Source organism: Eschscholzia californica, unplaced genomic scaffold (assembly GCF_041429995.1).
Source record: "Eschscholzia californica isolate CP2 unplaced genomic scaffold, dmEscCali1.0.p SCAF_3, whole genome shotgun sequence".
NCBI lineage: Eukaryota > Viridiplantae > Streptophyta > Magnoliopsida > Ranunculales > Papaveraceae > Eschscholzia > Eschscholzia californica.
Genome location: NW_028238420.1, coordinates 50,896,895 through 50,922,296, shown reverse-complemented (window position 1 = coordinate 50,922,296; position 25,402 = coordinate 50,896,895). Strand labels below are relative to the sequence as shown.

At 37.5% G+C, this 25,402-nt stretch overlaps 4 protein-coding genes across 8 annotated transcripts; 3 read left to right on the top strand and 1 right to left on the bottom strand.

Annotated features, from left to right (window-relative positions):
* Positions 1–1,087: 1,087 nt before the first annotated feature.
* CBSX3 (Cystathionine beta-synthase (CBS) family protein) lies at positions 1,088–4,131 on the top strand. 2 transcript variants are annotated; one of them, XM_086672286.1, is made up of 6 exons: positions 1,088–1,532; positions 1,842–2,112; positions 2,264–2,345; positions 3,261–3,334; positions 3,630–3,690; positions 3,771–4,131. In XM_086672286.1, the coding sequence occupies exons 2-6, from the start codon at positions 1,855–1,857 to the stop codon at positions 3,911–3,913; spliced, it is 618 nt and encodes a 205-aa protein (XP_086528412.1). In that variant the 5' UTR covers positions 1,088–1,532; positions 1,842–1,854; the 3' UTR covers positions 3,914–4,131. The 2 variants fall into 2 exon arrangements, with proteins under 2 accessions (XP_086528412.1, XP_086528413.1); XM_086672287.1 differs by having other exon boundaries at positions 1,315–1,539.
* On the top strand, positions 3,771–6,635 carry LOC147551508 (Ribosomal protein L7Ae/L30e/S12e/Gadd45 family protein). 3 transcript variants are annotated; one of them, XM_086672291.1, is made up of 7 exons: positions 3,771–4,851; positions 5,336–5,445; positions 5,544–5,600; positions 5,685–5,742; positions 5,850–5,951; positions 6,077–6,244; positions 6,339–6,635. In XM_086672291.1, the coding sequence occupies exons 2-7, from the start codon at positions 5,360–5,362 to the stop codon at positions 6,417–6,419; spliced, it is 552 nt and encodes a 183-aa protein (XP_086528417.1). In that variant the 5' UTR covers positions 3,771–4,851; positions 5,336–5,359; the 3' UTR covers positions 6,420–6,635. The 3 variants fall into 3 exon arrangements, with proteins under 3 accessions (XP_086528417.1, XP_086528415.1, XP_086528414.1); XM_086672289.1 differs by lacking the exon at positions 3,771–4,851 and having other exon boundaries at positions 5,031–5,445; XM_086672288.1 differs by lacking the exon at positions 3,771–4,851 and having other exon boundaries at positions 5,125–5,445; positions 6,077–6,247.
* LOC147551507 (ABC transporter B family member 11-like) lies at positions 6,613–12,692 on the bottom strand. Of its 2 annotated transcripts, none has more exons than XM_086672284.1 (13): positions 12,281–12,692; positions 11,686–12,088; positions 11,515–11,569; positions 11,243–11,418; positions 10,911–11,132; positions 10,559–10,797; positions 9,910–10,435; positions 9,508–9,781; positions 8,513–9,393; positions 8,117–8,383; positions 7,773–8,036; positions 7,376–7,669; positions 6,613–7,251 (listed from the first exon to the last, which is right to left on the bottom strand). In XM_086672284.1, the coding sequence occupies exons 2-13, from the start codon at positions 12,004–12,006 to the stop codon at positions 6,898–6,900; spliced, it is 3,873 nt and encodes a 1,290-aa protein (XP_086528410.1). In that variant the 5' UTR covers positions 12,007–12,088; positions 12,281–12,692; the 3' UTR covers positions 6,613–6,897. The 2 variants fall into 2 exon arrangements, with proteins under 2 accessions (XP_086528410.1, XP_086528411.1); XM_086672285.1 differs by having other exon boundaries at positions 11,686–12,041; positions 12,281–12,475.
* Positions 12,693–19,206: 6,514 nt separating this feature from the next.
* Positions 19,207–23,662, top strand: LOC147551506 (CBL-interacting serine/threonine-protein kinase 1-like). The gene is made up of 13 exons (XM_086672283.1): positions 19,207–20,074; positions 20,211–20,273; positions 21,036–21,107; positions 21,308–21,415; positions 21,522–21,602; positions 21,741–21,794; positions 21,885–22,010; positions 22,120–22,332; positions 22,633–22,737; positions 22,895–23,011; positions 23,094–23,156; positions 23,237–23,311; positions 23,441–23,662. The coding sequence occupies exons 1-13, from the start codon at positions 19,853–19,855 to the stop codon at positions 23,501–23,503; spliced, it is 1,362 nt and encodes a 453-aa protein (XP_086528409.1). The 5' UTR covers positions 19,207–19,852; the 3' UTR covers positions 23,504–23,662.
* The last annotated feature ends 1,740 nt before the right edge of the window (positions 23,663–25,402 follow it).

Below are 25,402 nucleotides of genomic sequence, written 5' to 3'. Positions count from 1 at the left end.
TAATTGTTGCAACAAAAAAAGTGCTTATATTTAATCATTCCAACAAAAAAAAATGCTTATTTTTTCTAATCACCACCTCTACATCATCGCAACTACAACTACCAATTACAATTACATGCGACTATCAATGGAATCACTTTTCTTTCGAGACAAATGGGTTTTATTTTCGTGCGCAAAGGAGATCGGCTCCCCTTTTCAGATGAATGAGAGTCAACAAATAAAATTCTAATTTTTACCCTTCGTTAAAACAAATTTTTTAAAAAATGAAGAACAGAAGATAACAAATATGAAAGAGAGAAGAGAAAGAGAAAATCGAGATATAAAATTTGTGATGGTGATAGACAAAAATAGTAGCGTTATGGTTGAAAATAATGTTAAAAGACAACAAATTAAAAAATAAAATATAAAGATAAGATGTTGGCTCCTAGGATGTTAGGGCCTATCATCAGGTTTGTCTTTTGTCAATTAAAAACATAATTTTTTATTTGATACGAAAGCATATCATTCGTAACTACAGTATAACTCAAATTCTATAATTAATCGGGAACTCAAAGAAAAATCCAAGCAACCGACTCTCTCGGGCGTGCTTTCAACAAAACAAAAAGGTAAGCGCTTTGGGGAAAGCTAAATATTTTCCGGGGTGTGAAATTTTAAAAGGCATATGTAGTATTTTAGAAATTTTTCGGGGAAATAAAAAAAAACACTCCACCTCACCTCACTCTCTCTCCACCTCACCTCTCTGTCTTCTCCGACGGGTCACCGACCGGAAAATTTTCCAGCCGGCGACTTGTCGGAGAAGAAAGAGAGTGGTGGGGAGAGAGAAGATGAGGTGGAGAGAGAGAAGTGAAGTGGAGAGAGAGAGAGAGCTGAGGTGGAGAAGCTATTTTGCTTTCTTCAAAATAAAATTGTCAAACAAAATTGACCAATTTTTTACCAAGTCTTCGCACCCCAAAAACTATTTTGCTTAAGCGCTGGTCAAGAAAAATTAGAAAGATTCGTCCATGTACCCTAGAGAAGGTTCTCATCAAAAAAAAAATACCCTAGAGGGGGACGAACTGAACATGACCGACTACGGTGGACCCTAGACGGCTAGACCAGATCAAAGAGTCTAAAATATTTGTATGTGGGAGGGAGATGAAAGTGGTATATGGATAAGATCGACAAGTCTAGAGCGAAGGGTGGACAAGATTCCTTTGTCCAGTTCCAACTAACCTATCGTAGTGGATTGAAAAAAAGGGTAATGATGATGATGTCAGGAGCGCCTGGATTGTGCCGCGTGACTCAATTCAAATCACGAGGACGAGGTGGTGCTTTACTGGTTGGGTTGCTGATGGAAGAAGACTCCTTCTCGATTACTGCTCATCTAATCTATCTCTTCTTTATAAAAAAATATTTACACAACTAGTCCAAAATAGGATAGAGAGAGAGAGAGAGATAGAGTGGGAGATTACTCGGAGGGAGAAAGGGATTAGGTCATTTCATATTATTCATCACAGACACCGATCGATCTTACCCATCACCAAAGGCCAAAGGCAAAAGGCAAGACATCTTCATCTCATCATCTTAGTATAATTATCTCTATTTAATTTATACATGCATCTTCTCCGATCTGTATTTGTTTTAATGATATATTTGCTCGGCGGCCACCAGATCCGATCTGCTTTTATACTTATATTAATTTTGCAAGGAATAGGACTAGATACTCCGTTTTGATTTTGTTGTATAAAATGTCTGATTTATGAATAATTATGTTTTTTATTTCCTACAATATTTTATTTATGATGATAAACTTAAAAAAGGGCTTCGATCTCATTGTTCCTCATTTGGGTTTTGAACTTTAGACAAGTAAAAGATATGCAAGGAGCAATTCAAGCAATCCGATCACATGGTAACATTTTTAAGAATGTTATTCTGCAACACGTTCGTCTCGTCGGTCCTAGTACTACTCACGCTCGACCTGCTGCCGCTGCTATGTTTTCATCTACTCGCTTAGAAGAACATGGTTTTGAAAGCACAACCATTTTGGATGTTCTTAAAGGTAAAGGTAAAAATGCTGATGGTTCTTGGCTCTGGTGCACTACCGATGACTCCGTTTATGATGCTGTCAAGTCGGTATGTATGCCTATGTCTATGCCGGTGGTCTCACTCTCATTCATTAGTACTATATATTATTACTACTTTGTCTATCCAACATTTCATTATTTGGTTGGAGGCCGAAGATGCTGACTGACTGTGATCACTACTTAATTGCTCTGATGATCAGATGACACAGCACAATGTTGGAGCCTTGGTTGTTGTTAAGCCAGGAGAGCAGAAGTCCCTTGCTGGAATTATCACTGAAAGAGGTAATTCTAAATCAATGTTACCTAGTACTTAACTATAGCTAAATAAGAAAATCTTCTAGTCGAACTTATAGATTTTACAAAGAAATCTGGTTGATTAAGATAGAGAACTCCGGTACGACGATACACCAAATTGGAGTATCGGAACGCGAACCCACCCAAAAAGGGCATGAGGAATTGGGTACGATGTAGTCGGTATGCAATGGGGGATAGAGTATTTGATAACATTGTTCTAAATGACCATTAAATATACTAGTTTTGACTTTCATCACAAAGCTCAACCACTAGGAGTACTATGATTCTTGTGGCTTGAAATTGTCTTCAAATGTATTAATAGCTTGTGAGGATGTTATTTATTTTTTCAGCATTTGTAGTTCCTAGTGAGGAATTTCCATTTGTGAAATTTGCTGGTTGAGAGAGTCAAACCTGATCCACTACACTTCCACCCCTCATACTTAGCTAGTTAGCTAGATAGATGCAACTAATGATGCTTGTGGACATTAAAAAAAAAAACAACACTTTACCTTTTTCACTCAAGAGGATTAGGATGATATTGGTTGCACATGCGCCGGCAACATCCATTCTTTTCTCACCCTTGGTTGGTTGACGATACATCTTCTCTTTCTTTGACTGACCTAAGACTTTATTTACACCTACTGTTAATTATACAAATGGGGGAAACGACCTGCAGTATGCCGATTTCCAAAAGATAATGAGATAGTTTGTCCACGCAAAAGGAAAACCGGTTAAGGCTGATTCCATACTCATACTTGTGTTTCCTAACAGTGCCATAAGGAATCTATTGTCCATTTTTACATATAATGATTCTCTTTGAGCACATTCAATAGATTCGAAGATGATTGAGTTGCTAGATGTTACCCTAGTTACTCATTTCTATTCTTATGTTTTGGCTTCCAGACTACCTCAGGAAGATAATTGTGCAGGGAAGATCATCCAAGTCGACGAAAGTTGGGGACATTATGACTGAGGAGGTATGTACTCCGATGTACTTTACCCTCATGGTTTGATTATTTAATTCTTAGCAGGAAAACCTAAGCCTGCTGCTTTAGTTACTTGTGCTTGAGTAGATAGATAGATAGATGCAAGTCAAAGCAAAAAAAAAAAGCTCATTAAATTCCCGAGTAAATACTTGATTGTGGCAAAGTCATTCAGGATTTACCTTGGGAATTGTTGGATTGTATTTTCTATTGGCTCGCCTTACTCCTGGGTCTTTTTTTTTTTCTTCTTAAATTTATGTTGTCGATTATGAGCTGTTGTTGTCCACAGAACAAGCTTATAACAGTGACCCCGGACACGAAAGTGCTGCGGGCCATGCAACTGATGACAGGTAAACTGTATGCCTATTTGTTTTCTTCAGCCAAATGGCCTAATATGTTAGACTGATGTTGGTGTTGTGGGTTTTGGAAGATAACCGAATCAGGCACATTCCAGTCATTAACGAGAAAGAGATGGTGGGGATGGTGTCAATTGGAGACGTGGTCCGAGCAGTTGTGAGTGAGCACCGCGAGGAACTGGATCGCTTGAATGCCTTCATCCAGGGAGGTTACTAGACTAAGAAGATGATGATGATGATGACGACGACGACGACGACGATGATGATGACGACTACTACAGTGATGAATGCTGCTTGTAAATAGTTTGGTTTTGTTATGCAACAACATTTTTAACTGTATCTCTCTCATGTGGTTGGGCAACTGAGAGTTTTTCTGAATAATGACATGACTAGCTAGGGAGACATCTCCCAAATGGAACTGTTTGGTTTTCTTCATTGGCAGATATGATTCCCTTTTCCCTATGACCATCATTTATTAATAGTACCTTAATAGTATTAGCTATTATTACGATTATTGAAATCCTTAATCAAAAGACCCAAGAGCTTATGATTCTACCAAATTGGATTGTCTACTTCCATAAGCCGTGGGGTGGTTGGGGTAACTGGGGTGGCCTGACCTGGACCCCCAGGTCCATATTAGGGTACCTTGTTTGCCTAAACTGTTGACCCGGACTTCCAGTTTAGGAGGATCAGATTTCTCGGTCTTTTACAATGCCATTAAATTTGGTTCCGAACTTGAATATTTTTATAACCCATCACGGAATGATTATTGACATGTCTTGTGCTTCTTCATGAGAAAGAGGAAGGGGGAAACAAAATAAAAAGCATAATAGAAGTGAATGTTATGGTGATGCGAGGAGGAGATGCGAGGAGGAGATGCGAGCCCACAAATAGTTTGATGAGCAGTAGGAGCCAAGAGGAGATGCGAGCGCACAAATAGTTTGATGAGCAGGGGAAACTATCTATACATCTCTCGAAGTCTATGACAAGGCAGGAGGACTATCTATATATCTCTCCATGTCTATGAAAAGGCAGGAGGAGTATTTTAACAGCATCCGTCAATGTCATTGTCACCCATCCTGTTCAATTATAACTTGTAGGGGAAAGAGGAGGAGACTCACATTGAGAGCATCCAAATAAACCTATCATCCTAACGTATTATGCTAGACAAGTAGCCAATCAAACTTGAGGGAGTATTTTAATTTTTCTACTCAAGAGGGGACGAGTCGTACAAGTTTTGAGTTTTTTTTTTTGAAAAATCGACTGCGATCTGTGTTAGTCGTTAGAAGTCATTGATACATCAAAAAGATGTGATAAGCACAATACCCGACAATAATGAAAGAGGCCTAAAGCCCATCTATCTCTTTCGCTCTCTCATCCCCAAACCCTACCTCTAAATACACGGGCCCGCCCGGCAAGGAAGACTGTGGGATGTTAAAACTTCGGCTTCGGCTGACTAAAACCGCTTCAGTTTAGTGTTGTTGGTTGAGAAAAGTCTCAACTGCTTCTTCCTGCTCCCACAGAGACATAGAGAGAGAGATTTGGGTAGACAAGGTGGGATTATTTTAGGGTTTGGTAGCGAACCCCCGTTTTCTTCTGTTGTGTTGCAATTTCAAACTCCATATCTGGTTGGTTATAGGAGGAGTAAAGGCTTTTTCTTGCAATGAGGAAAAAGAACAAGAAGCCCCCAGTCGGAAGTAGTTGTATTCAGGAACAAGAGGTCAACTCCTCCATATCCTCCATTAATCAGTAAGTAATTGATTTCAGCCCTTCTCTTCTTCTTCTTCTTCGAAACCTCCTTCCTTTGTTTTACTAACATATTATTTACTTTTTCTTTCTTTCGAAAGGTCAAATTCTTATTACGACGGTGAACGTCTTATTCATCTCCTTAAATTACTCAACAGGTATCCATTTTTATACTACTTCCTTTCTCTCTTCTCTCACTCAGTCACATAAATTCTTTAAATATTATATATGTTCTTGAAAAGGGAGATAGAGTCAGCCAAGCTTTCACAGGGACTTTTGCCTGAAAAACTTTGGATTAAGGTACTACTACATCCTACTTACTAGTAGTATAACATTTTCAGCTTTTCAACAAAAAAAATGTCTTTTTTTTTGTAGTAGTAAATTTGATTCGAGTGTTTTTTTGTTAGCAACAATTTTCGATTGGAGTAAACGATGTAACTCGCACGTTGGAGAGAATGGCAGCAGCACCACCTCCGGCCGATCATAATGTCTCTTTAGTTCAACTTCAGGTTATTACTAGTTTGTCTGGCTTCATCATTTTCACAAATTTTCTCTTCTTATAATACAATGTTTAAGCACCCACCTGTAATCCCTTTTGATTAACTTTCTTAATTTGATATGGGTGTTGGTGTAGGCTGTAATCTTAGCTTCAGATTGCAACCCAAAGTCCCTAACTAAGCACATTCCAGCCCTAGCATCTTCTAGAAATGTCCCACTCATTTTCGTCAGAGATAAGAAAGGCGGATCCTTAAGATTAGGTGAACTTGTCAAGATGAAAACTGCCATTGCCATCGGCGTTAAGGTGGTGGTACATCTCTCTTACAACAACATATACTTACCCCCCCTCCCACTAGTGTTTATCTTAATTTCTTAATCAACTTCTTCTTTCTTTCTAGGCCAAGGGAACTGGAATCAATAAGCTTCTAGAGGAAATTCTTACGGACAATAGAAATTTCTTAGGCTCTGAGGATCGTTGACATTTTCATGCAGATGGTATGCAAATTTTAGTGATTTTATCTCTTTATGTCGTAGCTAGTGACTCGACAACTTACAAACAAATGAATACATTCAATAAGTTGTCTTTTTTTCTCTTCTTTCTTTCTCTGGTAAGATAGAGATTTGTAGTTAGTGATTGACAATTCAGTAACGAAGTTAACTGCTCCGAAGATATAATTTAGACTTTTGATTCATCATTTCTTGTTTCTCATTAAATATAATATATAAAAGAATGCCGAGGGGGGGCAGACCCTGAGGTACAAACTCCAAATACAACACATAACAAACAGCCGAAATATGGCAAAACACCTTTAAAAAATCGAAAAGAATCAGAGGGCCCTGACATGTGATGTGACCGGAACCAAGAAGACGCAACATATGTTGGTTGTCGTCGTGGTAGCCAGCCAATAAAACGAAAGGGAGATATTATAAGATACCTTCGCTATGGAAGATGTATAATTAAGTTGAAGAGCTCATGTGAAGAGCTACTAAAGATGCATAAACGCCACCCTTGATGTTTATTAGTTCTTCGTGTTTTCCTTTCTCTGCTATCACTCCGTTCTTAACCACTGCGATCACATCTGCATTCTTTATTGTCGACAATCTGTGTGCTACCACCACTGTCGTCCTGTTCACTATGACACGGTCCAAAGCATCCTGTACAACTCTTTCAGATTCAGCATCAAGTGCGCTTGTTGCCTCATCTAACAGTAAAATCTTTGGCGCTTTCACCATTGCTCGTGCAATCGCCACCCTTTGTTTCTGCCCACCTGATAGTTGTATTCCTCTCTCTCCTACTACTGTGTCATACCCCTGCATTTTCACACTTCTCCATTAGAATATAATAGCTTTGTCATTATTTTTAATGCTTCTCAGTCATTTTTAGATAATAATTTGCTATTTGGAAGAATAAAATTATGATAGTGAAGTGTCCAACCTGCTGAAGAGCACTAATGAACTTGTGGGCATTTGCTAATTCTGCTGCAGCTAAAATCTCGGTCTCGGATGCATTTCCTTCTTTTCCATAAGCAATGTTGGCACGGATAGTGTCATTGAAGAGCGCAGGTTCTTGACTCACCAGACCCATCTGCTGCCTCAGCCACCTCAACTGGAATTTTTGAATCTCAACCCCATCTAATGTAACCTGACCTGAATCAGGGTCGTAAAATCTTTGTAACAATGAGATTGCTGTTGATTTTCCACTCCCACTTTCTCCTACCAGTGCTACTGTCTGAATCATAAAAAAAAATCGAACTGTTATATACTACTGTTGACTGAGTTATGCTGATCACCTGTTAGAGTTTTTTTTTATAGACATATTTATCAAGAGATACCTTGCCAGCTCGTATTGTCAAACATAGATCTCGGAAGATCTGGATGTCAGGTCTCGTTGGGTACTTAAAACTGACATGTCGAAACTCAATTTCCCCCTTCACATTTTCTAATGTCGTCCCAGAGTCGTCGCTTGCATCTATCAGTGACTTTCTGTCAAGAAGTGCAAATATAGAGGCAGCAGAAGACTTGGCTTTACTCGAATCTGGTGCAAAGGAGCTTGATTGAGATATTCCAATTGCAGTCATAGTCAGAGCAAAGAAAACCTGTGAATAAGAAAGCAAATATTATTGATAAATTATCACAAAAACATTCTTCTCAAATAACTTATACAACATTTACTTACCCGAAAGACGTCTGTGAATGTTATTTTTCCAGATGCCACAAATCGAGCACCAGCATAGAAACTGGTAGCGTACACGCAAAACAACAAGAAGAAGGAAAGACCGAAACCAATCCCACTAACCACTCCCAGTCTTATCCCTTTTGAGACTGGGCCTTCGCATTTCTTTTTGTACAATTTCATTACCTTTTCCTCTGCACAAAAAGAAGCAACTGTTCTTATACTTCCAACGGCATCGTTAGCAACTTGACTTGCTTCCTCGTACATCATCTGCAATCATTTCCATATCCAACTCTACCGTTAGCTCATAAAACGGATCAAACGATTACATATTTAGAATCTAATTCTGATCACAACCAAATTATAAGCAGTAACTACTAACTTGAGTTTTGAACAAACCTTGGCATCACCGCTGAAACCTTTCATGAACTTCATCTGAACCCATCCATTAACTCCTACGAGTGGTAGCAAAACAAGAATTATAAGAGCCAGCTCCCAGCTTGCTGTAAAAGCAATAAGTAGACCAGATATTGCTGTTGCCAAGTTCTGAACAAGCAGAGCAAGTGCATCCCCAACCAAGCCACGGACAGCTGCTGCATCTGCTGAGAGTCTTGCCCCTATTGCACCGCTTGAATGCTCTGGCTCGTCAAACCAACCAGCCTCCATGTAAACCACTTTCTCAAAGCACATAGATCGGATTCTTTTGATCAATCTAGACCCAGCAACACCAAAGAAATATGTTCTTGCCGGGGATGCAACAAATGATATAACCCCGAAGAGAATATATATCAAAGCCCAAAACCTCGAATTTTTCTTAAGTTCACTAGGTGGCTCATAGAACGTTTTGATCATAGCAGAGAAGAGTAAACCAAACAGTGGGAATATGACTCCATTGACCACAGCAGATATGACACCAAGTAGTAGAACTGGGATCTCTGGTTTGTTGAGGGCTGCGAGGCGACGCAGAGGAACCTCTTGTGCTTGTTCGGGAGGAGGAAGGGAAGCCGGGTCTTCTATCTGTACATTTTCTTGAATGTTAAGTCCTGTAGGTAGACCAAATGAGACTGACAATGAGTGATGACTGCTGTTCCTAGATGATCCACGACTTATTGACCGTGGGAGAGATAGGGGTTGGCTTGATTGTCTAGCAAACTCTACCATACTGTTTGATTTCCCTTTATCATTTATCACTTGGTGTTCTGGCACTCTGTTTATTTCTTGTAGGCGTATAAGCTGGCAGTATGGTCCGTCTGAATCCTTAAGGAGCTCTGTGTGTGAACCTGAGCAATTCACAAAAGCAGAAAGTTAGGGGCACAAATGAATGACCACACTCGCTTTAGAAGCACAAAACTGTTAGAGAGAGTGATAGAAAAAAGACGGCATAATCCAGGTACCTTTTTCTACAATCTTGCCACGGTGAATGACAGCTATCATATCAGCGTTCCTCACTGTGCTTAAACGGTGGGCAACAATAACAGTAGTTCGGTTGATCATGATTCTATCTAATGCCTCTTGTACTATTCTCTCAGACTCAGCATCAAGTGCACTTGTAGCTTCATCAAGAAGCAGAATTCTCGGGTCTTTCAGAATTGCTCTAGCAATAGCAATTCTCTGTTTCTGTCCACCTGACATCTGAGTTCCATGTTCACCAACCAATGTATCTAGACCCTGTAATTATAAAACATTAGAAGGTAGCCAATAACGCATTCATGTTTTAGTTGATATTAGATCCTACTAGACTCTTCGTTTTTTCGCTTAAGTTGGAGTAATAGAAAAAGGTTCATAAGAAATAGGACCTGTGGTAGTTTATCTATGAATTTAGCAGCATTTGCTAGCTCAGCTGCATTTCTGATTTCTGCAAGAGTTGCACCATCCTTCCCATAGGCTATATTCTCTTTTATGCTAGCAGCAAACAGAACCGGCTCCTGGCTTACAAGACCAATTTTCTCTCTTATCCATTTTAGCTGAATCTCTTTGAGGTTTACGCCATCAATCAAAACTTCACCGGCTTGTGGATCGTAGAACCGCTCAATGAGACTAATAACAGTCGACTTCCCACTTCCACTTTGTCCAACCAAAGCTGCAGTTGTGCCACTAGGTATGGACAGAGAAAACCCACTGAATATTTGCTCATCTGGTCTTGCAGGATAACGGAAATGAACTTCCCTTAACTCGATATCTCCACGAATATCACTCAAAACACGACCATTGGGGTCATAAGCATCTATTTCTGGCTTTCTATTAATTGTCTCAAACATCTTAAATGCCGCTGCTTGTCCAGCAGCAAATGACCCGAGGCATGGAGACGCCTGACCTAGAGACCTGAGACATCAAATATGCCCCCAAAACATTAAAACAGTCTCCACATATATAGATAACGTAAGAAAACATACGTATAATAATATTATATGTACACTGAATCGGAATAAGCAAATCACGACTTACATAGAACCAGTTAAAACAGCAATTATAACATTAATGACATCTCCCCCTGTGTAACCTTTGTCAAGTATTAGCTTTCCACCGTACCATATAGCCAAAGCGTAACTACAGAATATGACGAACATAAGTGCGCCAAGGCCCAACCCAGCAGCCAAGCCCTCATGAACACCAGATTTATAAGCCTTTGTTATAGATTTGTTGTAATTGGCGATAGCTTGTTTCTCCCCTGTAAATGATGCCACCTATATCGAAACTGGTTTGTCAACTTATCCACAAACAAATGGTAGAAAAACTCCATTAAGTAATATGAAGGCCAAATGTTGAGTATGCGCCATTGTGGGAAAAAGGTACTTACTGTTTTGATTGAGCCAATCGTCTGTTCTACAACGTTTCCTGCTTGTGAATAAGCAGCTTGTCCTCGAGATGCCATCTTTCCTATCACAATAGACATGGCTGCCCCAGCCAACACAAGAGGTGGAATGGAGGTAAGCATCACAAGGGTGAGAAGCCACCCCTTTATGAGAGCTATAACAAAACCCCCTATGAATGTTGATAGTAGTTGTATAAACTTGCCAACCTATAAAACAGAAGAAAAGGAAATTGTAATATATATATATATATATATATATATATATGTATGAGGTTGCAACCTTAAATGCAATTATGTTTAGGTTTCAAAATTTTCACCTTCTCCCCAGTAGCATCTTGAATGAGAACAGTGTCACCTGACATCCTTCCAACAACTTCACCTGTGTTTGTTTCCATATCAAAGAAAGCAACATCTTGCCTCAGTATAGTTTGCAAGTACAAACTCCTTATACGCCCAGACTGTCTCTCCCCTGTGACCATCCAGCAAGCCACCTCTGCAAAATATAGAAACAATCAGTTTTTTTTTTCACATTGTATAATCTAAATGCTAGTATATAGAAACTACAATTACAAAGTGTGTATGCACTTACGGAAGAACGACGCCGTCCCAGCCCCGATGGCCAAGTAAACAAATCTCAGAGCTACCTGAAACATAAGAAGTTATGATTAAAATTGTATATATGTTCCATGCTAAGGTAACACTAGAAGGTGAAACAAATCTAAATGCATTAGAAATTGTACTGTGATGCAGAATTATATACCTTGGAAACTTGGTGAACCACATTATCGGTGCCTGCAGTTTGTCCGAAAGCGTTAATTAAATCTCCCAAGAGAAGGGTCATAATGGGCATGGCCAAGCCATTAGCAACAGCACCAAGCGTGCCAACTACCATCAACACGACATCTGTGGAATCTGCGAAGGAGAATAGCTTGTAAAATGAAACCCTTTTAAGGGTTTCTTCTTCTTTTTCAACCTTGTTCGTTGTCGCTGACATTTTATCGGTCTCTAGCACAGGAGGGTGAACACTTGCAGTTGCCTCGGGATCTTCTAGGTTGTCATTTAATCCATTCGCCTCGGCCATCTATCCACTACGAGAACCCTCTTTATCTCCTCCTCCTCTTCCTATTCTCTTGTAAGTATAAAATTCCGAGTTAAGCTGGTATCTGTGAAATAAATGGATTATGGATCTAAAAAGGGAAAAGAAAATGAGGAGTGCCTCAACCACCAACTATATTTCAAGAACAATACTAACAATTCAAGAACAGAGGATTAAAAAGGAAACAAACAGAGGAAAAAGAAATTAGACAAAATCAAAGCCAAAACCCCGCCAAGGTAATTTAAAAAAAAAGGGGTACCTCTAAAAATGATTAGTACTAGCTAGTGATAAGCCTTCTTCTGTATTTACCACCATGAAATTCCTTCATCTGAGTATTCTATTAATTTGATGAGTATATATAGTGAGTTGTATTCCCAAATATAGGAGAAGAAAAATGAGTTGCTTGAGCAGCAAGGGTATTTGACTAAAAGAGAAAAGGCAGAGTAGTATACACACCTTCCTAGCTCGTTTTTTAATTAGTCGCTATCGAACAATTATTGTTTTTTTTTTCTTAATTAAATCCAAACTCTTAACATGTGTTTTATTAGATTAGGAAAAAAATTAGTAGATGTGCAGCTAGCCTGGAAGTGGTTGTTTATTTCTAACTCCATGGATTCAAACTTGCATGTGACTATGTGAGAGAGAGGGAGAGAGAGACATAAGACCTAGCTAGATGATGACGATGATAAAACTTAATTATATACTGAGTATTATTAATTCCAGCTGCTACTCAATAATTAATTTGTTAGGGTATTTAATTTGGTAATTAAGGGTCAAATTCCTCGCTGGGTTCAAACTAGTATTTTGTATTTTATTCTAGTAGTACTTGATACCGAATTTCAACGATTGATAGGCACGTGAAAAATACCCAAAGAGATAGAATGAAGAGAAGAGATCGTATTCATGATTTCATGGGTCGTTTGGTGGGGCTCTAGCTAGCTAGTTCCAAGAAGGATCAATCTTAAAACTATACATGTATATTATAAACGTCATGGTTTGCATCATATATTCATATTGCCATTTTCAGACCCCCTTGGCTCCTCATCAATGGTCATATTCAACTCTTTTTTTTGTTGAAGGAATGGTCATATTCAACTTAAAAAGAAGTTGTGATATTCTTCTAACTACTATCCTTTCTAGAAGAAAATTATATTCTAGGTTGTCTCGGTTCGTAGTAGTAGATTTTATGTAAGTTAAATGTCTTTTTGTGATTTTGTCTGACTACTATCTCGGTTAAATTTCAACCAGAGTACATCCTAAATATGATTTTTAGAACATCAAAATTGTTAATGAAAATAATCTTTTACAACAAAATCTGTCCTTTTCTCTTATTTTTTTTCTATGTAATCCAGCAAAATGGTTGATGGAAAAAGGATAGGTGCAAGAAGAGTTATGAGGAGGAAGGGGGTCAGGGCCGGTCCTGGCTTTTCGGTGGTCCGAAGCGAGGTCTGAAAATGTGGCCTCTTCTATCAAATTGTAAAACGTATATACGTATGTTGGAATCGGAGCCGATTTTGGATCGGTTAAAGTCGTCAAACTCAGAAACGGAGCATGCCATTGCGTTCGTCTCGTCGAGCTCTTAAGTTTAGACTCAAGAATCACTCAAATCCGATTCCGGATGAATGAGATATTCAAGTCCGAAGTTTGATCGATGTTTGGTTGATTTAGGGACTAAGTCGCAATAAGGAAAAGTTGGTTTAGGGACCATTTACGCAAAGCGGACACGTCCAGATCTGATGGCAGGCGTTCCTCCCGAGATCTTGAGCGAGATCTGACGGTCCTCATTGTTGCCGACAGAAACCGTTGCTAAGAAGTGATCCGTCACGTTTCTTTCCAACAGATGCGTCCCTAAAAGCCAACAGACCTGTCCCTTATGAATGCATCTATTCGAAACCTATTTATAGGACCCAAATCAACTCCAAATTTCAATCCGTTTTTTCCAGAGTGTCAAGCATTGTTAGAAGATCATATTAGAGTGTCTAAGATAAAGATTTAGCAGAGTTTCCAAGGAGTTTCATAAGCAAGAAGTTTGGTCCATTTGCATAAGTCAGAGGTTAGTATACTTTCAAGTTCGACTGCTTTCTGATTCGAAGTACCATTGAATCGAAAGGTTAATCGTTGTATCCTGGGAGACAAACGCCGGTAACTGTTTGGTACTATACAGGGCGTCAATTGTCTTAAGGAAAGAGGAATACCTCGCCTCGATTAAAAAAATTATTCTTCTTCTAATCCTCCGATTTTCTTTTTCTTTTTAGTCTATCTGATTTCTTAATCAAAGACATTCTGATTTTCCAAATCAGAAGTGTATTGATTTTTAAAGTAATAAATCAGTAAACACAGAAGGATACAATTCCTCTTTCCGATCTTAAATCGATAGTGAGATTCGACTACGAATCATCTGTTCTGGATAACAGACATTATCGGTTAGAAATACGAAAGATATTGAGTTGTTTTATTCCTTAGTTTTTCTCCATTAATTTGGAAAGAAAGTGTGTTTGATTGATTTACAAATAAAATCAAAGTAGTAACCAGTTTCACCAGTGATCCGGTTAGAGACTCGTTGAGTCAACTCGTTGAATCGGTACACCAAAACCAACAACGTATTACTTGAAAACCGTAAATACCGCAAAATATTTTCATCATATTTATATAGCCAAATAATTTTTTTTGATAATTACAATTACTGAAATTTTGTTCCTTAAATTTTTTGATGCAAAGTCACTAATAATCGTCGAATAATCAAGACTGACAGCCATATCCTTCTCAATAGATAATTAGCTAACATGTTTAACCTTTCTTGCGACATAGTAGATCGAATATAAGACTTAATCAACTTCAACTTAGAAAAACTTCTTTCTGCAGAGGCCACAATAACTGGTATCGTTAACATAATTCTATAAGAAACCCATGTGTTTGGGTAACAACTTTTTATATCTTTCAAAAAATCTAGCACTTCAATTGCTCTTTTAATCTCATTTGGTAAAAGACGCTTCAACACCTTCAGTTCAGAAAGTAAGTCTAGTCTGTCTATGTCATTTGACTCATTATGCTTGAAAAGGGTTTCAAGGCAACCACATGAATCTGTCAAATCACCATTATCTTGGGAGTTTAGCTTTTTTAACTCAACAACTTACAACAAAAAGCAATAGACTTTGTTTCTAGAATTGAATAAACAGTTCGGTTTGCCACTTTGGCTTGTAGAAAGGAAAACTGGAAAGGATATGTGGATTTTATGATTTGGATATTTAAAGCATTTTTGTTTCATAAGTAACAAACTGTTGGGCCCACCATCCATTTAAAGATCATCAAATTTGGTGGTCTTTTTTACTAAATGGGGCCCTTATAATTTCCTTAGAGAGTTGGGCTTCTTATATATTTCTTAAAAAAATTAATGTGTTTGTGGCCCTTAAAAACCGGTGGGCCGAAGCGACGCTTTGTTCGCTTTGGCCCAGGGCCGCCTCTGAAGGGGGTATTCCTTCACTACAACCCTATCCTTACTAATTAATCCTCCTGACAGGCAACCTTCTTCAATCTCCAGCTCTTGCAATATTATTTCGATCTCCTACAAGTTTGAACCCTAATTAATTCTGCTTCTTCGTGGATCCCCTCCAAACCCAATCCAGTATATTAATGTAGTTAGTATATATCTTTTATCTTTTTCATTCCCAAGGCAAATATACATACACCCTCACTCTCCGGAAAATGCCACCACGCATGGGGGATTTTTCAACTTGCGCCCCTGGATGAGGGCAAATTCTTTTTTCAAAAAGCCCATATCCAACGTGTGAACGAGTCTATGAACGCCCAAATCAAAAGATGGATTCAATCATTCAACACAACCAATAAATTACAAAGCTGACTTCGAAACATACTAGAAGACGGACTTTAACAAAAAAAATGAAGGATTTACTGTTTCATTTTTATACAAAACACTTAGCATGACTCATTCAATCTCTCGTTTTGACCAGGGCCGGCCCAAACATTTTGGAGGCCCAAGCGACGTTAAAAATTAGGGTCCTATATGCTTAAAAAAATCTTCGTAAAAAAATGCTTACGGGTGGAATTGAACCCTAAACTTCTTACACATAATCCAAAGCCTTAACCATTGAGCTACAAATGCTAATATGTTTTAAAATAGTTTAGAATGTTATTATTGTTTGACAAACTAACATAAAAATCCAAACCATCAAGCCCTCCGCCACGTTGGGGTCCAAACCGGCCGCTTTGGCTGCTTTGGGTCCGGACCGCCCGTGACTCTGACTTTACTTTCTGGAAACATCTTTGGCATATTAAAGCTCTCCCACGTATAATTCTTTTTGTATGGAAATGTTGTGTTCATGCTTTACCTATTGAATGTTTTATGTTCTTAAATGCTCAAATTTTTGTCCATTATGTCATAAAGAAGTCAAAAGTGATTTACACTCTTTTTTGTTTTATGAATATGCTAGAAACATTTGGTTTTTCTTTGACATACAAACTGACCGCATTCACGTAAATAACATGAAACACTGGATTACATCTTGGTTCTCTAACATGCATTCCTCAGTTCCTGTTAATTCTACTCTATCATCTGCAATATTATGGCATTTATGGAATAACAGGTGTACTTGTGTGTTTGAGGGAATTCTTGCCTCACCTCAACACACCATAACCAATACCCAACATACCATTTTCTTGACCAATACTTATCTTTTCACTCACCAAGGAATTACCATCTAGACACTCAAACCCTTCAGGTACCCACCTTTGGCAACCACCACCTTTAGATTGTGTTAAAATTAATGTGGATATCTCTTTTGTCACAGTGGACCAAACTGCAACCATTGATTAGTTATTCATGATCACTGTGTTAATTTTTCTTTTGCCAAAACAACATCAGTTCACTGTAGATCAAGTGAAGAATGAGAGTGTCAAACACTTTTGCTTGTCCTAGAATGGACACTTCAGTTCCAACTCTCAAAGATTACTATTGAAGTCGATTCTTGTAAAGTGATTAAAGCAGTAAACTTGAAGACGAACACATGCAGTTGGATGAAGCGAGCTACTATTTTAGAGATTCTGCAGCTGAAAAGTTTGTAATTTGTACAGGTTACTTTTGCATGGATAACTAAAAACTTCAATAGGGTGGCTGATGTTTTAGCTCGTACAACCCGCACAAACAAAATTTCTGTTGAATGGTCAGAATATTCTAAATTTTTTGAGTTCCTTTTATGGGGATAATATTTTTGTAAACTCTTAAAAATAATGAAATGGAATTCTAGCTTCCTATCATAAAAAAAAAACTTTGAATCCAATAGAATGAGTTTAGGGGCACCACTAAAGTTAACCCGTCGTATGATCACAAATTCTGTAGACACCATTAGGGCCTTATTTAAATACTCACTCATTCCTCTGTCGAATCCATAGGCTCCTAAATTGCAATACTATATGGTAATATAATAGTACGATGGGAGATCATTTGAGGGTACATGCGGGGTAGTGGATTGGGATTTTCACAGACATTCATAGACAACATGTCCCGTAGACATTTCAAGACATTTCGAGTAATTTGTTATAGACAAAATGTCTTCATAGACATTTTCAAGACATTGAGTTTGTAGACAAAATGACTTTATAGACATTTCAAGACATTTGATCCATAGACAAAATATCCTGGGGACATTTCAAGATCTTGAATCGTATATTTGTACAAATCAAAAATATGTGTTTCGACTTTCGTAGACATCTGTGAATATCTGCAGACATTGATGGACATTTGGTAGATATTTCTTATTGTAATATTGTTATTATTGTTTAATTACATGAAATAATATATTTGTACTAACATTTCAAAAATATATTTTTCGACTTTCGTAGACATCTGCGAATATTTGTGGACATTGATGGACATTTATTATTTTAATATTATTATTATTGTTTAGTCACATCAAATAATATATTTGTACTAACATTTTAAAAATATATTTTTCGACTTTCGTAGACATCAGTGAATATCTACAGACATTGATGGACATTTTATGGATATTTATTATTTTAATATTATTATTACTGTTTAGTCACATGACGGACCCCAAATGTCTCTTATTTTTGTAAAGACACTTTGGGCTCCAAATTTGTCCCAAATCCTTCACAAAATCCATCAAACTATAAAGTCTACTAAAGTCCGCGGACATTTTGTCTATAATTGAATGCTAAAAACATTCGGGGATTTAAATGTCTAGATTTGAATGCCTCAGACATTTCAGGATTTTCAAATGTCTAGATTTGAATGCCCCAGACATTTGAAAATCCACAAATGTCTACAAATGTCTCAACCCACTCCGAGATTTGCTGTTTGGACCCCCTTTCGTATAATTGACTTGTTGTTTGGACTACATTTTTCTAGTGTTGCACTTTGGACTCCCTTTTTCGAAAAAAAGTTAAATATAACATATGAAGAAGAGAAAATACTATTTTACCCTTCACTTAGCCTAGGTCTTAGCCCAGACAAAAAAAAAACAAACACCACCTAAAATCATTCACCTTTTGACATTTTCTCTACCAGTAGATTAGGAACAGTTTGGCGGTGCTTCAAGATGCAATTACAAGGTTAACAACACAATCCCCATGATTTCTTGGTTACTGAATTTTAACAAAAAATATACTCAGTCCGCCTCTAGGGACTCCCACTTGAACCGCATGTGAGAGAAACCTTTGTTTCTCTTTCCACGTGACTAAACATGTGAGAGGTGGGTTGTGTAGCCTTGTTGGAATTTTAATATCTATTATAAAATAGTTCTGAAAAGGGTCACTCATCTTCCCCAAATCATTTGTTTTGCTGAAATCTAAGAGACTAATTTCAATTGAACAAATCAACCTGTCTTGATTTTTGGCATGAAAGCTTCATGATTAAACATAGATCATCAAAACCCTAACTTTTCTTTAATAAATCGCAATTCATAGAGGAGAAGAAAGAAAGAAAACCTATGTGAAGGAGCATATCTAAGAGATGTCTAGAACCAGGGCTTGCTATGTTTAAGTCCTCTTTAGATTCTCCATTAATGAAACCGAAAAAATTGGGTGCTGGAAATTCGTATATCTCGTCAACCATAGTAGGGTTAGAATCAGTAGATTCCATTAATGAATGAAAGATTCTTATTCTTTGGGTCTTTAATTTAAAATTTTCTTGTTGAAGTTTGTAGAGTTAAAGAGAAAAAGAATAAAGTGAAAATGAAACAAGATCTTCAAGATGATGTTAGTTGTAGCTTTAGAAATACAACCTAAATTTTCTTAATACTGCTGCTTCAGGGGGGGATGGTGAGTTTTGTTCAAGAATTGCTTAAACGATATCCCCTTCGGATGATTAAGTGATTCGAGTTTGTGAAGAAGAAGAAGACGAGTTAAATTAACTAAGGGGTCTAAAGTGCAATATTTATTATAGGATGGTAAACTAAGAATTTTTTAAAGTACTAACTTTAGAAACAGAATATTTTTGGCCTGATTCCGTCAAGAAAGAGTTCAAAATGCAACACTGAAAAAACGGAGTCCAAAGAACTAGTCGGTTATACGAAAGGGTGATATTCTGAACCAAGTCTTTGACATCATCATCTCGATTGTAGCGTTTAATTAATTAATAATAATACATAGTATTACTAAAACCACACGCGAAGTCCATTCCTGACTTCCAAGTTCTTGTGGAGAGAGAGAGAGAGAAAGAGGTGGATCGACTTGGTAAATGAATCAAGAACATCATCATCGATCGGTCGGTCTTTTGAGAAGTTGATTAGGAATAGAGAGAGAGAGGAGAGTGGTGTGTTATACTAATACTAGTATTAAATTTGAGTGAGTTTTGATGGTTGGGGGTGAGAGTAAGAAGGAGAAAGAGAATAAGAAGGATCTGGCGGGGGGTTCAAGAGGTGGAATACGACTTGGTAAAAAGTACGAAGTGGGAAGGACACTGGGAGAGGGAAATTTCGGGAAAGTGAAATACGCAAAGAATATTGAATCTGGTGATGAGTTTGCTGTTAAGATACTCGACAAGAACACTATCCTCAACCTCAATACCACCAATCAAGTACTACACCTTTTTTTTTTATACTTTTAACAAATTTCCCTTCATTCATCAATCTGCTTTGCTAGCTGGTGTTGTATTCTTTTAACAATAAATTTCTGCTGGTGGTGGCATAATTAATGAACATGATAATTGATAGATAAAGAGAGAAATTGGAACCTGGAAGCTTTTGAAGCATCCAAATGTTGTCAGATTACATGAGGTAATTACTTACTTAATTGCTTCACTGTTAACTAACTAACTAACTAATTCCCAGGCCACCACCACCACCACCACCACTCATCAATTCTGATACTAGTAATTTTCTGGATCTAGCTGAAAAGTTGTTTGTTTTGATCTGGTCTGGTCTGGTCTGGTCTGGTCTTGTTTGAGAATCTCATCAAATAAAATGAATGGCCTTTCTATGTCCAGAAAAGTTGTTTCACTATTCATTATTTATTATTGTTTTAAGAATATTAATTGGGTGGGGGGGTCAAGAGGTGCAAAGTACAAATTTTTGGTTTGCCAGCAGCCAGAGCCACACAGTAGTACTCTCTATTTTCATCAATTGGTGGTGTGACACTGTGACCCACACCATACAATTACAAAATTGTTGAACTAATTTGGCTACAACTAATTATTGTTACTACTAAAGATAGCCCATTTATATATATATGGAGTACTATAAGATAATACTAGTACTATTTTAGTCAAGAGAGCTTGGACTTTATCAAAAAGGCAAATTAAGCACTAACATTAATTTCTTCACACACACACCTCTATCTGCTATGACTTGGTCTCAGATTTTCCCAACAGTGACCTGCTGCTCCCACAAACTTTAGTTTTTTTTCCTTCCATTCAATTTCATTACGTATTAGTCATTGTTTGTTTTGTCTTGCGGCTGATTTACTTAATTATTTGTTTCTTCACCAATATCCGAAACATCATTCTGATTGTTTTACTGCGCTTGCTGCTGGTTTTGCAGGTCTTGGCCAGCAAAACCAAGATTTACATGGTTCTTGAACTTGTTTCTGGTGGCGAATTATTTGACAGAATTGTGAGTAGTACTCTGACCAGGATCGAGGACCTTCATATACAGCTTCTATTTTCTATTCTGTACTAGCTAGCTACTACCAGTCACTGGCTAATTCACTTCCTATCAGTATCTCTTTACTCTCAAACTTCCTTGAGTAGTTGTTCTCTAGCTACTACTTTTTTGTTAGTATGACATGTTAATTTCCTGCATGCTATACGTAGGACTTCAAAGGGAGGTTCTCTGAATCTGAAGGTCGGAAGCTCTTCCAACAGATTATCGATGCTGTAAGCTACTGCCACCACAAAGGTGTCTACCACAGAGATCTTAAGGTACTGATAATACAACAACTTAATGACTTCATGAGTATAAATTTAATCACCTGCATGCTTCCACGACGAATTTCAATACAAACTTATGTTAATTGTTTTTGGGCAGCCAGAGAACGTCCTTCTGGACGCACAAGGGGACATTAAGCTATCAGATTTCGGCCTCAGTGCTTTACCTCAGCATTATAGGGTATATACACTTCCATCCCTCATATGAAATTCAATTTGGGTTTTGATTAATAATTTAAAATGTGTCTCGATTTGAGACCATTAGCTACTACTACTACTCATCCTTGTTTTTATTATTTGACTTGCATCTGGAAAGTAGAAAGACGGGTTGCTGCATACAACCTGTGGAAGTCCTCACTATGTTGCCCCAGAGGTATTCATCAAGTTGCAAATTCCTCGGTCTGGTTTGTGAACTTTCCAAAGTGTCACTGGTTCATATATGTTTCTGTATCACAATTTACAGGTTATAGCCAACAGAGGGTACGATGGCTCCACATCAGATATTTGGTCCTGTGGAGTCATTCTATTTGTGATTCTTACAGGGGAGCTTCCTTTCGATGATCCAAATCTGGCTGTTCTCTACCGTAAGGTATTAACGAGTTGCCTCTTTTTATGTAACTAAATATTACTTGTCTCATCACAATGACTTGAGTACATTTTCGTCAGCACTTATATTTCTGATCCTCTGTCTGAATTAGATATTTAAAGGAGAGGCTTTGATTCCAAAATGGCTCTCCCCGGGTGCAAGAAACCTCATTAAAAGGATACTTGATCCCTATCCAACTACGCGAATAACAATTGAGGGGATCAAAGAAGACGAGTGGTTCAAGCAAGACTATAATCCTACTAATATTGATGATGATGAAGACATTGACATTGATGATGAACCCTTTTCTGTTGTACAAGAAACTGTATGTATTATTACTAAATTTGCATTATTCGTTTACTTTAATACGAGGAAATACTTGTATATCAGAGATCATTGACATGAAGAGGGAAAGAGCCTGAGTGGTGAATCAAATCCCTTACTGTACGAGAAATGGTGAACAATGCTTTCAGCAACTCAGATTATTTACCAGCTCCCATCGAGTATGGCGAGGAATTATTTACCTGCAAAATGATGTCTAGCTTCTTGTTTTCGCTTTTTCCTCGATAATTTTTTTTTTTATGATTTAACAGCAGTTTGATTGGAGTTCCTTTGTCTTTTGAAGCCAATAGATGTGGAGAAACATCTGGGTCCACCTACTCTGATAAACGCCTTTGAGCTCATCAGTATGTCTTCGTGCCTCGATCTTTCGGGCTTCTTTGAGAATGAGGTAAGAGTTCCACTCTTTCTACTTGCATTTTAATCAAGAGTCCTGAAAGCTTTCTAATTGGCATCCCCAATAGAGAGATTGTTTAAAATGTATATATAGATGTTGTGCACTTGATATTAATAAGGCGAAATGCGAATTTCCTTCTGAGTAAGCGCAGGATGCATCTGAGCGGAAGATCAGATTCACATCTAGTTACTCCCCGAAAGATTTACTAGAGAAGATTGAGGAAATTGTTACAGAGATGGGACTTCAAGTTCGAACAAAGAATGGGAAGGTACATGCATAATGAAGTTATTACCATTCTCCAATTGTCCTTTGATATTCATGAGAAATCATGTTTGGTGCTCAATGTGCAGCTAAAGATGTTGCAACCACGTAAGAATCACAAGAGCGCGGGAAATCTAGCAGTTTCAGGAGAGGTAAACATACAACCCTTTAATTTTTTACACATCGCACACTGGGAGATAAGACTAATTCGTGCTCGTGATTTTGCGCACAGGTTTTTGAGATTAGCCCGTCTATATATGTTGTAGAATTAAGGAAAACACATGGAGATGCTATACTATACAGACAGGTTTTCCTTCATCATCGCCCTCTTTATTCTCCTTCTACGTATTCCAGCTTTGAATCGAAAATCATTTGGGAAATAATTTGTCTTTTTAATGTATTTGACATTATGATGTGCTATTGTGCCGAGTTGCAGTTGTGTAAAAAGCTAGCAGAAGATCTTGGAGCTAGCCAAATACAACAACAACACGACTTGTGAGGGAGTAAATACCCTTCCTAGTTTTTATGTATGTATACAAGTTGTTAAATTTGGTAACTGCAAGTTAGTAAATACCCTTCCTAGTCAAGAATAATATCATATGATGGATCAAGTTTCTTGCTAATGCAAATTAAGAATTAATATGTGGGTTTACTCTAATTTGATTTGGTAGTTATTGTGCAATATTTATTGTACAACTATGTGAGGTGACGAAGAAGGATAAGAGATGATGAGAAGAAGACAAGTACAGAGAATAAGAAGAACAAAGTGGGTATGTTAATACAGGAAATTGGGCTGGAGACCCAATTTTTTGTTTTTTTTTTGTCAAAAAGACAAGTTATCTTTTTTTCCTTCTAGGCACCATGAAAAGTTTGGAAATAGGCTTGAAGGACAATTCTAAAAATCCCTTAATTTTGTATACCTGAATTGACCTTTGTATAAAGGAAAATTTTAGAAACACCCTCAGATTTTCCAAAAACCCTCACATTTTATATAATCTTACTTCTTAGTTACTTATTTTGTTAGGGTTTGATTTTGCGAAGCTTTGCAAACTAGTTTGCAAACTGATTTGCAAACTGGTTTGCACTACTTTGCAAATTGGTTTGCAATCTGGTTTGCCTCGCAGAGCTTTGCAAACTGATTTGCAAACTGATTCGCAAACTGGTTTGCAATCTGGTTTGCCTTGCAAAGCTTTGCAAACTGATTTGCAAACTGGTTTGCAAACTGATTTGCAAACTGGTTTGCACTAGTTTGCAATCTGGTTTGCCTTGCAAACTAGTTTGCACTGCTTTGCAAATTGGTTTGCAAACTAGTTTGCAGTAAGGTCAGTTTTGTCTTTTCCCTATATTAGATAATTTACAAAAATGCCACAGGGAGCTGAAGCCCATAAAAAATTGTCCAATCCTTTTTAACCAAAGGCCAAAGTTTTTAGGGAGTTTTGGCCAAATTTCCCAATACAGGAAATTGGGCTGGAGACCCAATTTTTTGTTTTTTTTTTGTCAAAAAGACAAGTTATCTTTTTTTCCTTCTAGGCACCATGAAAAGTTTGGAAATAGGCTTGAAGGACAATTCTAAAAATCCCTTAATTTTGTATACCTGAATTGACCTTTGTATAAAGGAAAATTTTAGAAACACCCTCAGATTTTCCAAAAACCCTCACATTTTATATAATCTTACTTCTTAGTTACTTATTTTGTTAGGGTTTGATTTTGCGAAGCTTTGCAAACTAGTTTGCAAACTGATTTGCAAACTGGTTTGCACTACTTTGCAAATTGGTTTGCAATCTGGTTTGCCTCGCAGAGCTTTGCAAACTGATTTGCAAACTGATTCGCAAACTGGTTTGCAATCTGGTTTGCCTTGCAAAGCTTTGCAAACTGATTTGCAAACTGGTTTGCAAACTGATTTGCAAACTGGTTTGCACTAGTTTGCAATCTGGTTTGCCTTGCAAACTAGTTTGCACTGCTTTGCAAATTGGTTTGCAAACTAGTTTGCAGTAAGGTCAGTTTTGTCTTTTCCCTATATTAGATAATTTACAAAAATGCCACAGGGAGCTGAAGCCCATAAAAAATTGTCCAATCCTTTTTAACCAAAGGCCAAAGTTTTTAGGGAGTTTTGGCCAAATTTCCCTATGTTAATATTTGCGATTAGGTGATAATTGTAGAGATGAACAGAAAATAGTGAATACCACTTGGTTCAATCGTAAGATTACCCCATAAAGTTATTATATTAATATGTGGGTTATGGAATGATTCCTTACATTGCACAATAACAAAATCCAACTCATATATATAAAAAGTTAACCAGGATTTCCTAATTTAACTAATCTAGAAAACTAGATCACATGAAACACAATATTCAATATGCTCAAATATCTTGAAATTTTGTTGATATCTTGGTCTT

What these genes read in the sequence shown, in the direction of transcription:
- CBSX3 (XM_086672286.1), top strand. Translation starts at nt 1,855, where the DNA reads ATGCAAGGAGCAATTCAAGCAATCCGATCACATGGTAACATTTTTAAG. An exon ending in TTTATGATGCTGTCAAGTCG is followed by an intron (nt 2,113 to 2,263) that starts GTATGTATGCCT and finishes TCTGATGATCAG; the next exon opens with ATGACACAGCACAATGTTGG. An exon ending in GGCCATGCAACTGATGACAG is followed by an intron (nt 3,691 to 3,770) that starts GTAAACTGTATG and finishes GGGTTTTGGAAG; the next exon opens with ATAACCGAATCAGGCACATT.
- LOC147551508 (XM_086672288.1), top strand. Translation starts at nt 5,360, where the DNA reads ATGAGGAAAAAGAACAAGAAGCCCCCAGTCGGAAGTAGTTGTATTCAG. An exon ending in CTCCTTAAATTACTCAACAG is followed by an intron (nt 5,601 to 5,684) that starts GTATCCATTTTT and finishes GTTCTTGAAAAG; the next exon opens with GGAGATAGAGTCAGCCAAGC. An exon ending in TCTCTTTAGTTCAACTTCAG is followed by an intron (nt 5,952 to 6,076) that starts GTTATTACTAGT and finishes GTGTTGGTGTAG; the next exon opens with GCTGTAATCTTAGCTTCAGA.
- LOC147551507 (XM_086672284.1), bottom strand. Translation starts at nt 12,006, where the DNA reads ATGGCCGAGGCGAATGGATTAAATGACAACCTAGAAGATCCCGAGGCA. An exon ending in TGGTTCACCAAGTTTCCAAG is followed by an intron (nt 11,570 to 11,685) that starts GTATATAATTCT and finishes CTTATGTTTCAG; the next exon opens with GTAGCTCTGAGATTTGTTTA. An exon ending in CGATTGGCTCAATCAAAACA is followed by an intron (nt 10,798 to 10,910) that starts GTAAGTACCTTT and finishes GTTTCGATATAG; the next exon opens with GTGGCATCATTTACAGGGGA.
- LOC147551506 (XM_086672283.1), top strand. Translation starts at nt 19,853, where the DNA reads ATGGTTGGGGGTGAGAGTAAGAAGGAGAAAGAGAATAAGAAGGATCTG. An exon ending in GCGAATTATTTGACAGAATT is followed by an intron (nt 21,108 to 21,307) that starts GTGAGTAGTACT and finishes TGCTATACGTAG; the next exon opens with GACTTCAAAGGGAGGTTCTC. An exon ending in CTCACTATGTTGCCCCAGAG is followed by an intron (nt 21,795 to 21,884) that starts GTATTCATCAAG and finishes CACAATTTACAG; the next exon opens with GTTATAGCCAACAGAGGGTA.